This window comes from Lathyrus oleraceus, chromosome 5 (assembly GCF_024323335.1).
Source record: "Lathyrus oleraceus cultivar Zhongwan6 chromosome 5, CAAS_Psat_ZW6_1.0, whole genome shotgun sequence".
Taxonomy (NCBI): domain Eukaryota; kingdom Viridiplantae; phylum Streptophyta; class Magnoliopsida; order Fabales; family Fabaceae; genus Lathyrus; species Lathyrus oleraceus.
The window spans coordinates 497,341,953-497,354,435 of NC_066583.1; the positions used below are offsets into that span (position 1 = coordinate 497,341,953).

At 35.0% G+C, this 12,483-nt stretch overlaps 2 protein-coding genes across 5 annotated transcripts; one reads left to right on the plus strand and one right to left on the minus strand.

Moving 5' to 3' along the window:
• Positions 1 to 7,795: 7,795 nt before the first annotated feature.
• Positions 7,796 to 9,660, plus strand: LOC127085706 (dolichyl-diphosphooligosaccharide--protein glycosyltransferase subunit DAD1). The gene is made up of 6 exons (XM_051026203.1): positions 7,796 to 7,907; positions 8,786 to 8,924; positions 9,004 to 9,051; positions 9,158 to 9,245; positions 9,349 to 9,392; positions 9,512 to 9,660. Exons 2-6 carry the CDS (start codon positions 8,841 to 8,843, stop codon positions 9,593 to 9,595), a joined length of 348 nt encoding a protein of 115 aa, XP_050882160.1. The 5' UTR covers positions 7,796 to 7,907; positions 8,786 to 8,840; the 3' UTR covers positions 9,596 to 9,660.
• Positions 9,661 to 9,690: 30 nt separating this feature from the next.
• LOC127085703 (protein EARLY RESPONSIVE TO DEHYDRATION 15) lies at positions 9,691 to 11,921 on the minus strand. 4 transcript variants are annotated; one of them, XM_051026199.1, is made up of 3 exons: positions 11,730 to 11,921; positions 10,284 to 10,650; positions 9,691 to 10,188 (listed from the first exon to the last, which is right to left on the minus strand). In XM_051026199.1, exons 2-3 carry the CDS (start codon positions 10,642 to 10,644, stop codon positions 10,037 to 10,039), a joined length of 513 nt encoding a protein of 170 aa, XP_050882156.1. In that variant the 5' UTR covers positions 10,645 to 10,650; positions 11,730 to 11,921; the 3' UTR covers positions 9,691 to 10,036. The 4 variants fall into 4 exon arrangements, with proteins under 4 accessions (XP_050882156.1, XP_050882157.1, XP_050882159.1 ...); XM_051026200.1 differs by having other exon boundaries at positions 10,284 to 10,683; positions 11,730 to 11,894; XM_051026202.1 differs by having other exon boundaries at positions 11,701 to 11,801.
• Positions 11,922 to 12,483: the final 562 nt, after the last annotated feature.

Here is a 12,483-nt window from a genome sequence, read left to right on the forward strand (position 1 = left end):
TTAACATAGCTGTTTTGCTTGGCGGAAAATATCGGGCAAGAAAAACTTTCTTCAACTCGTTCCATGTGGTGACTGAGTTGGAAGGAAGAGATTGAAGCCATCTTCTAGCGCTATCTCTTAATGAGAAAGGAAAAAGACGAAGTCGAATTGCCTCTGAAGTGACACCATTAGCTTTAACAGTATCAGCGTATTGAACAAATACGGATAAATGAAGGTTTGGATCTTCGGTAAGATTTCCAGAGAATTGGTTCTGTTGCACAGCCTGCAACAGCGAAGGTTTGAGTTCGAAGTTGTTTGCTTCGATTGCGGGTGGAGCAATACTTGAATGCGGTTCATCTTGCGATGGAGCGGCGTAATCTCTAAGAGCACGAGCTGGTTCTGCCATCTCGGGTATCGAAGAAAAAATGTTTTTGAAATCAGGAAGGTCTATAGGAGGGAGATTGTTTGCAGCACGATATTCCCGAATTCGTCGTAAGACTCGGAGATATAGTTCGATATCGTTGATTCGTAAATAGAGCGGTTCGCCTTGTGAGCGAGTGCGTGGCATACAAATCAACGAAAGAAAGAATAGAAGAAAAAGAAACCTTAGTCTCTACAGCGTAACGGAAGAGTTACGATATCGATTGAATAAAAGTCCCCGGCAACGGCGCCAAAAACTTGATCGCTCAACTGTGAGTCGAGAATGGGATACAAACTGCAAGTGCACAGTTCTATCGCGTAGTTTTAAAAGATATCGATCCCACAGGGACTTATGAATCGATATACCGTTATCTAAGGTTACTACGTAAATCTAAGGTGAAAATGTTTGATTGTTTGGGGAAAAACTAAGAGCTAAACTAAGATCTAGATTAAATATTAATAAAACGGATATCGGTATGTAGTTCGTCAAAACTAGGGAATCAAGTCTTTGTCGGTTTCTTGGCTTTTTAAAATAAATCGTTTCAGTTAACTTTATTGGTTAAAGGTTTTATCTCAAACTCTCGCTCTGTTGAATAAACCATGATTTTATATTAATGTTGCTGTCACTTATAATTAAGTCAAAAACCATATTTTGAAAGCAATAAAGTTGCAGAAACTCTTTTTAAGAAAATACTGACCATTTTAAACACCCTTATCTCAAACTTTCGCTCTGTTGACTTAGGTTATATAATCAAATCCAAATGCTTAACTCTCGTCCTCACATTCAATCTTTAAAAATACTTTTTGAAAAAGGTCGGAATTTAATTAACTCTAAAACTTGCTCTCGCCCTGATCTAGAATTAATGCCTAACTTACACTGTCCAGTTAAAACCTCAAACTCTCGCTCTATTGATTTTAACTTCTTTATGTCTTTTACTTTTGTAAAAAATCTTGTTATTAAACCTGTAAGTTGAGACCGTAAAAAGATTGATTTTGATTTTAAGTTTAGATAGACCGACTCAGTCTTGATCCCTTATTCTGCTTACTTTACATACCGATACCTAGGCAAATTAGCCAGACATGCTAAATAAGTAAGAATTTATATCATGCATAAACAGACTCATTTCAGGCAGGTAATATGAATAAACAATAGAATAAAACATTAAAAATTAAATAACGATTAAAGAACCTGAATGCGTAATACAATGGTCTTGAACACTCCACCACAAGCCGGTAGGATTTGTTCTTGGATTCTTCAATTAAACAGTAAATTAAATCAAGGAAATAAAACTGGAATATAACGTAAGGTTAAATCCGGTATAAAGTTGCACAATAGTTTCCGGTGTAGAAACTATTATGCGAAAAATATCTAAAAGTTAAAACGGGAAAGGTAAATTTGCAAGGGAAAAAGAATGTAAAGCTTGCAAAAGAAATAAATAAAATAAACAATGCTGGAAAAGAAAAATAAGCAAAAGCTAAAACAGAAGGTTGGAAAAGCTTCGGCAGTGTAGACGGCAAAAGAGGGGAGCGGAAGCGGACCCTTTTAGGTTTCTAATGTAGCTATTTATAGTGGTGCTTCTAACTGCTTTTTGTTTCCCACGAGTCTTCAGCATGGCTAAATACACGGCGTGGTCATAGGACACGAACTCTCTCAACGTCTCTTCAATTCTTCTGAGGGCGTGACTTGCGCCAAAAAGCTAGTGGAATGGTGTGACGCTCGTCACACCATGTGTGACGCTCGTCACAGGGGTGCTTCTAGTGTGACGCTCGTCACAACCCTTGTGACGCCCGTCACAGGCACAACGTGCGCTTTCTTTGGGCTGGGCTTGGTCTTTGATATTTGTTTCCTTTTTACTCCTTTCTACACCTCCTTTTCTTCCCTTTTTCACTTTTGCTTCAAAATGGATACCTGACATAAATAGCAAGGAAATGCTGCATAATATCTGATAAAATGAGATAAACTAAAGTAAATGATAATATAATCTAATTGAATTAAGTCTTAAAATGTGATATAATTTCGTGTTATCAATACTTAGGGTTTTAAGTTTAATAGAAAACAAAAAAAAGTCCTTTTGAGTATTATTTAGAGAAAAAGAAATTGAAAACAAATTATATAAATAAAATTCAAACTAATTTAAATAAATAGAATAAAATCGAACTGAAAACATAGATAATCCTTTTTTTTGAACATGTTAGACAAAAAGATAAAAGTAAAAAGATTCAAAATGAACAAAAATCAGGCGGAAATTAAACTAAATGCACGAAAATGATCAACGCGAAATAAACTTCTAAAAAACATACATGTTTTGATCAAATTTTAAAATAAAAAATGACTGATTAAAAGACCCAGACTGATCAAAATGCGAATAAAAAAGTAGTTGAAAAAATATAACGAGCACGCTAGGTTAAACTACACGAATCATAGATTAATAAAATTAACGTCTACAAGCTCGATTTTGAAATTTTTTGCCCGCTAATTTGACACACATTTGAAAATTGATTTAACCGGTTTGTCTGTAGATCCGAAAATTTATTTCGACTGACATTTTGGGCTTTATACGGCATGGAATGCATATTATTCTATGCAGATGATGTGATGAATATATTGGTTCAGTGATTCAGGGTCAAAATTTGGGTGTGACAATGTACTCATAATGAGGTCGATTGGGGAACTGCCTAAACAAATCCTTATGTACTCTCTCTCTCTCTCTCTCTCTCTCTCTCTCTCTCTCTCTCTCTCTCCCTCTCTCTCTTATTTTCAACTTGCAAATTATCGATTGCATTGATCGTTTGATCAATTTTGTTTGGATCATAATTTTGAACACATTTTGAAATTGGTGTTGTTGTGTAGATCACAAACCACTTGGTTGTGATTGGATTTCTAGATCAACAATACCACATAAAATTCCAAACATTATTAATCACACACTAAGTGTTAGACAAATTGCTTCACTTGTACTTTTATGTGAATTTTCATTGTAGATAGACTTTCCGTATTACTTTGCATTCAACTAGATGTGATTAGTTGTTGTTGATCGATTTGTGAATCATTATCATACCGTTGTCGTTAATATGCATATCTGAGTTTTTTGATAGCGAGTTCAGTTAGACAATTTTTGATCCGAGATATTTGTAACTTGCTTCCACGCCATAAATTTTTAAAACCTATTTTTTATCAAGTTTTTAACTAGGGATCTATTCACCCCCTATAGATCTAGTCCTATCGTCTAACACCTCCCAACTTCATCTCGGGGCATGGGCGTTCATAAGGGTATTCCAGTTGTGTGAGAAGCGTAAATCTTGGAAACCTTTTCTTCAGTTATTCCTTGGTAAATTCCATCTGAGGCATACCTTTTAGGATAACGTTTGTGACCAGGGGTTCATTAGCTTCCACCAGGTCAATCCTTAGTTTGACAACTTCACCCAAGACTGGGGTGATTTTTTAGGGCACTTCTTGTTCGTGAGGTCGTTTACGTTAGAGGCTTATCTTACTTGGTTTTACTCTTGATGTTGAGTCTTCTAGCCTCTGCAAGAGTTCATTCTCAAATTAATGGTCCAAAATTCACTTTAATTGGGACGTCTATTCCTACTGTACCAAGTTGGGCTTTCTTTCTCCGAATGACATGGTGTTAGCCTGGAATTTCTAGTAGGGAAAAAGTCAACAAAGAATGATACAATGAGAAAATGTTTAGTGTTAGCATTTATTGACAATCTTCGACAAGAACAAACACGTCTACTAGAGCGTTTTGACTAGCATGTTGAACATGGTTTTGAAGAGTCTCAGGAATAGATCTTAGACATGGTTTGGAAGAATCTCAAGAGCAGATCTAGTTATTCCTTTGACACCATCTTGAGGTCTAAGCTTTCAACAAACGTCAAAGACTTAGAAGATTTTGGAATCCAAATATTTGAAAGGTTATTTCAACACTGTTTTTTCACAAACTACCTTTGATAAGCATACAATTATATGCTTGGAGTAGTTACGAATATGGGATAATGGCTTTCAGCAGTTTGCAAGTTCTGACAATGTGGCAGTACTTCAGAAGAGTAAAGTGCACGTTCTTAATACGTGTCCACTTCCTAGGAATAAACTATCAAAGACGGTTATCTTTAGTTTAGTATAAATAACAAGCTCATGCATTGTAATTAGGGTCATAAAATTCATATACTTCTCTATAGAAATGTAGTACCCGAGTCAAATAGAGAAACAGTTTGTGAGTACAAATGTATGAGTTTGCGTCCATTTCTTTCATTGTCTTTATGTTTCCTTACCTTAAACACTTTTCTTTACTTGTCATTTCCTGCATTTTGTTTAATCTTATTTATTGCACTTTACATTGATTGTATTGATCCAAGATTTTTCGTTATTAAAGTTTGTGTCCATTTTGTCTTCATACAAACATCCACATTCACGCCACACACTATCTTTCTTGTACACTTATTTTGAAAAGATTGCTTCCAAGATTTTTTGAGTTGATCTCACAAGTGAACTAAACTCGTGATTGTTCGCTTAAATCACCTACGAACAAATTGGCACGCCCGTTGAGACTGTTTTGTCCAAAAAAAATATAATTTTACAAGAAAGTGTTGCGTTATTTTGTTATTGTTGTTTTACATGAAATATTTTCAATGTCTGGAAGTTTATGCGTTGGAGAAGTGGTAGAACTTTGGCAGAAATGGTTCCCCCAAAAAGTACTTCCCATCCCCGAAGTGATACTCTAGACACAGAACCACTAGTCATATTGACGGTTGTGCAAGGACATCAAACCCTGTTGAAGTCGCATGCCCAATCCTGACTCCAGTAACGACTCTGACGTCAATACAAGGAATGATAGTCTCGTTACCACCGGTGGCGAGTATCCCAACTACCCCCAGGGCTACTTTGGTTGTGGTAGGGGACCCTACGCCCCATTATGTCCTAAGTTTTACACTACCTCTAGTCACTAGAGATTACCTATATAGCATGCCAACTGCCATGATGGTAGGTTTGCAAAGTCACACTTCGACGTTTGCAGACAATGCGACTACGATAACGTCACCCCTAAATCCATATTTGGCGCCAAGATCTGCCATAAACAACCCTGATTGAATGGCACAATCACAAAGAGGATTCATATATGTTCCTCTTGGAATGCCAGTCTTAACCACTAATTCTCTTGTGTCCGTGAGGCAAAAAATGAATGAAAGTAACCACAAGATGGTGAAGGACAAATCACTATTGGCAACCTTGAATTCTGCATGATGTAGGTATTTCCAACTTTAAGTGCAGACTTGTGCTTCGAAACCTAATGCGATGGTATAATTACTTGGATCATGTCACAGTAATAAATCAAATATAAATAACACTCATGAGATACACACACAATTTGCAGTTAATAATAAACTACGTATATGTTGTTTGTAAAGTGAGATATCATCATACCTTTGCATCAATTAAAACCATTCCCAAATAATTTTGGTTAGAGACGCTTGTGACAGACCACAAACCTCTAATCCTAACAACAATCTTCCACAAATCTTTGGAGTCATTGATATCTCTAACATCCTTAATAGAGTGTGCCATTAGCTTGGTATGATAACCTGAAATAACAACAAAGATTGAATAATATTCAACAAAATTCAATATGAAATACTTATAAAATTCTCATTGAAGTTTATGAACATAGATTTTCTAATAACAAAGAAGGAAGGCATATTTCCATTGAAAAAATTTCAACCACACATCACGTTTTTCAAACAGTAATATGAACTCCTATGTTGTGATCTTCTAGACACCAACAGTAATATGAACTATATGAAATATTTTCATTGAAGTTTATGAACATTGAAAAAATTCCAAGTACACATCACGTTTTCCGAAAAAAAAATATTTATGAACACCAATGACAACTCTGAACTTTTGTTTTCCAAAAAGAAAGATTGAACAACATTCAACAAATAGAACGTATAATCCACAGTATAAATCTATATGAAATTCAGCCTTGAGCAAGTCAAGAAAGAAGAAAATATAATCGCGTAATCCAAACAGTAAAGTTTATGAACAACCATGAAAGCTTTGAACACGTGTTTTCCAAAAACAAAGATTAAACAACATTCAACACAAAGAAAACGATTGAACAACAACGAGGAGTACAAATCAAAGATTGAATATAAATTATGATCGGTGGAACAAAAATATAACATAATCGATGGAATAAAGAGTAAATATCACCTTCTTGGCGCTCTGCGACGACGGCGGGGAATTTCTTCTCGTGCTCTACAGAGCAGGTGGGACTCTGCAATAGCAGTGGCGAAATGGAGAAGGGGAGTTTTTAATCCTTGGAATCAATGTTCTTTTAATATTTCAGCAACCAATGTGTCACTCCAAGCTCGAACGTGTCCTTGAGTACTATATGCATGAATCTGAGTGAAAATTGAAAATGATATTGAAATTTGTAGTGAGATTTTTTAGTTTTGCATGGATAACGTAACAACATTACTGTAAACAGTTAAGAAGAATGATAGATAATGGATAAATTATAATAAAAAATAACTGAAATGTGTTTAGACAAAAATAACCATGTAATTAGGAGAAAATGAACTTGAATTAAGAAGGATTTAAAGGCCATTTCCAGAGCATATTATTTTAATAGATAGATAGTAAACAAGTCACTTCCACACCGTTAATTTAATGGTCCAAACCAGATCTGAAAAATGGCAAACCGCCGACACCTTGAAAAAATGTGTTCCTCTAACTTCAAATACACCAGCACAGTGTCAACCAAACAATTCATTCATTCCCAACATATAACTTTTTTCTCCTCAAAATATTAAATCAATTAGAAAATCTCTCCAAATCGACACTACTAACTCCAAAATTATTCCTAACCACACCTCTATCTCCAACCAAATATTTTTAACTATTTGACAATGAGTGAAAAGATCATCATATGCCCGGAAAGAGACATACCTCCCCCTTCTAAGTTGGTCTATAATAGGCAACCTATCTTAAAAGAACATCTAGCCGGAGGCCTTTACTCTAACCGACACATGAATTTTCCAAAGATCGATGAAAGCTTCTTCCATTCCCTCTCGCAAAACTTCTTATAACCAAGAAACCATTAAACCATTATGTATTCTTGATTCACTATATGTTAGGTTAAAGAATTATTTATCGCATCTTATGCCACATGCACAAACTTAACTATATTTTTTAAATATTTAAAAGAATTAACTTCGTTGACAATAATGTGACCATAAAGTAATAAGAAATAATTATGGATCAATAATTATAGTGAATAGAATTATTGAATAAAGTGAAAATTAATGATATTATAAAAAGATAATTATTTTGAGAAAAAAACAAAATATAAATCAGAAAAAATATAATATTTTTGGACAAATATCCAAATTACTAGTTGTGAAAGACAATTTTGGGCTGCAGAGACAAAAAAAAAATCAGTTAGTCTACAGAGGAGACACTGCAAGAAGTCCATCGCTGCTGATCAACATCTGGATTGAATCGAGAGGTAACCTCGCCATCACATAGATTGTATTGAAATGCATCAATTTACATTTCATTCATATATGCAAATTTTGATTTGTTTTTGTTTTCGTTTTCGTTTGAACTCTTGTATCTGATGCATGATAATTTTTCAATTATATTTTCCTTCATTCTTTCTGTTATCTAATGTATGGATTGACTCAAATTTCAATGTTTTGCGTTCCTGGATTAATGTGTGTTCATTTGTGTGCAATGCTTCTTCAATTCAGAAGGAATGTTTGATCTATAATTAATATTGACACTTTTGAAAAAGATATGTACCCGTGTCAGCCGAATCTGTGTCTGAAACCGATACTTTTAATATTTTTTAATTATTATCAATGTCGATATTTCAGAGTTGATGTTGCATTTTCAGTATCCGTGTTCTTAATGTTATGCTTCTTTTGTTGAATTCCAATGCCAATCGTTTTTGCAGATCAATATCTGAAATATAAAATTATTTCAAATTTTCAATCAACTTTTTTTATACCCTTTTCTAGCCGCATTTTGTTTTCTCCAAATTATCCAACCATATCATCGAGGTTTCTAATTGAGACAATGGTGGTAACTCTGTTATCTTTGATATTATTAAATTTTTAAATTTGTACCTGAGTCATTCTTATAAAACTTGTTTGTAAAGTCAGAAGTATCATTCTTTTTCGGACCTTATGTATTTTTAATGTGAGATTTGCGGAGAATCTGGGTTAAATCTGGTTGATGCAGCTCACATTGGGTGTGCATTACGATCGCAGAGTCATGAAAATCATGATATCACGATCCAGAGTCATCGTAGACTTTTTGATATAATCATGCATCCAGAGTCAAATTTGTGGTAACTTCTATCTCTTTTTTTTCACTGTGCAGGTAGAAGGAAGGGCGTTTATTCCGGCTTCTGTCAAATTTACGAGAGTTGTAGACGATGGTGAGGTCTACTACGAAGGATGCACAAGATCTTATCCGCGCTGTTTGGTCTGCTTATTCTGCAACCCCCACAAATCTTAAGGTTGTTTGTTCTCTCTTCCCCTATGCATTTCTACAAAAATATTTACTTTTTTCTAACCATAATTTGACTCTTCCTGTAGATTATTGATCATTACGTTGTGTTCGCCGTCTTCACTGCCCTCATCCAGGTACTTCCCAGCCTCGTTTCAATTTCGAAGAGATCTGTTCTTTTAACTTTTGTTTGTTCAATGATACTTGTTAAAACTTCGATTATTCCATTTTCTTAATGAACAGGTAGTTTACATGGCTTTGGTGGGAACATTTCCATTTAACTCCTTCCTTTCAGGAGTACTTTCTTGCGTAGGAACTGCAGTTCTGGCTGGTAAGTACACAGACACAGACACGCGCCGCATAGATATAATACGGTACTTCTTCTTACCTGACGTATTTTTCTTATCAATTTTGAAATATTTATTTTGGACCAGTTTGTTTGCGGATCCAAGTGAATAAAGAGAACAAGGAATTCAAGGTAATGTAGTTTGTTTTTCTTGTGCATTATGACGTTTGAGTAACAAAACCATGTAATATTTCTAGGTTTTCTTCACATGATATATTCTTACAGATGATTGGTGTTCCATGCCAATGCAGGACTTTGCACCCGGGCGCGCTTTCGCGGATTTTGTTTTCTGCAATGTGGTGCTCCATTTGGTGATCATGAACTTCCTTGGTTAAACTGTGTTTGTGTAGTTTTGCTTGTTTCCAATAGATTCAGTCACTGGCATAAGAGTATTTACTTTAATACTAGTTGCCACATTGTAGAAATAAAATTGTGAATGCTACTTACTCATTTTCTTTCCAAATGTAAAATTACAAGACATGAAAAGCTCAACCGAATTGCCACAATGAACAAGACACACCTAAAACTCTCTTTTGCCAATGACACTAACCATTTGTTTCAAAATGAGATGAAATAAAGATGACCAATCATAGATTTAGGCTGTTCATAATTTAAAGTCTCACCTACCATTAAATATACAAGACAATCAACAAGAAAAATACAAAGACATACTACATCTCCTATGTACACAAGTTATTTCAACAGAGAGGCATACTTAGTCAGAAGAAACTTGCGGTTCAAGCAGGTTATCATCACTATGAGCTTCGAAGTTTCTTCTAACGAGGTTGGTGAATTCTTTGAGGTGCACATTTGAGGTTAACATATTGTGGTGGCTTCTCAAAGTGCTTTGCGGATCCAACAGGTGACTTGGGACCCCTTTCATTTGGGGACAAGATCTTGAGAAGAGCCGAAGCGTCCTTGTTAACACCTGATTCAGAAAGAAATTAAATTCGAGACGTAACATTTTTTGCACTATGAAAATTTATAGTATCAAATTTCCAATCAATTAGCTTTAACGCTTACCATGAAGAGGCTTTCTTTCCTCAACGGGATCGTCCGTAATCGGACACTCTTGAGCTTGAGATTCGTCGGACATCACCAATTTCTCAAACTCGTTCTCTAGAAAATTGAAGTCCTCTTCTATGCCAAGATCAAAAGTTTCTGCCAACAGATTTTCTATATCATCATTAGAAGTATCAATACCATCACTTACTTCAAAATCTTCCTCCTCGTTCTGGCTCAACCAATAGTCATGAAACCACGCTGAAGATTTCACAAGCTCCCACCATTGAGGTGAAAAATCCTCCACTTGACGAAATGCAGCAGGTATGAATAGAGGAGCATTTGGATTCAGAGCTGAACTTCTTTTAGATACCAATGCCATTAGAAACTGTCACACAAATACAATAACTTCAGCACAATCCTACATAGTATGCATAAAGTATATCAGTTTGCCTTTACATTTGAATACAATCGTGTTGTCAAACGCGAACCGCAGAATCATGTCAAATGCTGAAATAAATTCACATGTAGGTTATGTCGGTTATGGAATCAGGTATGTCCTAGCAAGAAAAACTAGTTGCTGTAAGCCTATAACACATAGACAAAAAAAATGACACACACCAATATAAGGTACACCACTAACTGATTTCAAATATAAGCATAATAATTACTTAGAAACTATGAAGCTCACGACATGAGTTGTATGACACTCACGACATGAGTTGGTTGCGACACTCATTGGTGTCAAATACTTGTATGACACTCACGACATGAGTTGGTTGCGACACTGGTGTCACATACTTGTATCACGACATGAGTTGGAAAAGTCAGACAAGTGTCTAAAAAGATAAAGTTTTTTTATTTGCTCCGACACTTACACATTTTGAATCGATGACCGACACTTCGACACCAATATGACACTCATAAAACACTTCTTTAAGATCTAAAAAAACAGTTGCTTCAGATCAGTATTCCTAAAATCAAGATCAAAGCTTTGATCTAAACCAACTTCTCCCAGAAACACTTCATCTTTTGTTAGATTCTTATTTCAAAGCAAACACAAAAACCTTGCATATCCATCATAAAGCTAACAAGACCATGACCCATACAAGGGTCTTACTATATAGTAACAACAGTACAACCCTTCTGGTTTAAAATACACACATCACAAAGAAAATCAATGAAAAATCACAGCATAACAATTAACAAATGATCACTGACAAAACATCACCCAAAAAAATCACATACAAGAAAGAAAAAAAAGCTTAACCCAACTATGCAGAATAAGTTCACTACACAAGCTTTGTAAAAAAATCATTTTTTGGGTCACAGAATCTGAACAAAAAATGAATAAATAAAACCCATATAATGAACTATTAAAAAAATCATTTTTTTCAAAAGATCAACTACGGATCACAGATATTGAACAAGAACTAGCCTGACAAAAAATAGATACTCCATTGTTACCTATTATCAGTGTTTTGCAGAGTTATGTTATGATTGTTTACAAAGATCACAATCACAGAGTGAGTTGAAAAAAATGGAAAACGGTGTATATAAATTTTGTCAGTGGAAAATGGATATAGAAGGAAAAACGACAGGGCTAGGTTCGGGTTAACCGAAGCTGAGGTTCGGAAAGAGGTTAGTTTTGCTTTATTTGAGGTGTGGATCCCAGCACGTGGGGGGAAGTGATGAAAGTGGTCAATCGTGGGAGAGTGGTTGATCGGACGGTTGAGAATGGTGCAAGTGGGGTAGATATTTTAGGTAAAGAAAGGGTCAATGATGACTTGGATTGTAGATAAGGGCGGCTTAAGAAAAAATAAGGTGTATGCGGTTGCATAGTTATATAACGTGGACTCGCACTGATACATACTTTTACGGTGCAGCGACTATACTCTGCATCAATTGTAGGGGATTTGGATATCTCAACTTTTGTGAATGATAATGACAATAATAACAACAATTTACTCATATTACCCACATTCATGTTTTTTTTTTAAAATTAATTGAAATACATTGTCAGTGTAAAAAGGTTTTATACCATCACTTAATTATAGACGTTGAATATTAAAAAAAGTTTGACTTTTATTTTAAAAATCTATAAAATAATACAAACGGGTGATTGTGATGAACCGGCGGTGTAAAACTTTTTACATTAACAGTATATAGTAATTAATCTCTTTTTTTAATGATAGAAATTGAGTATTCTCAGCGCGCAATT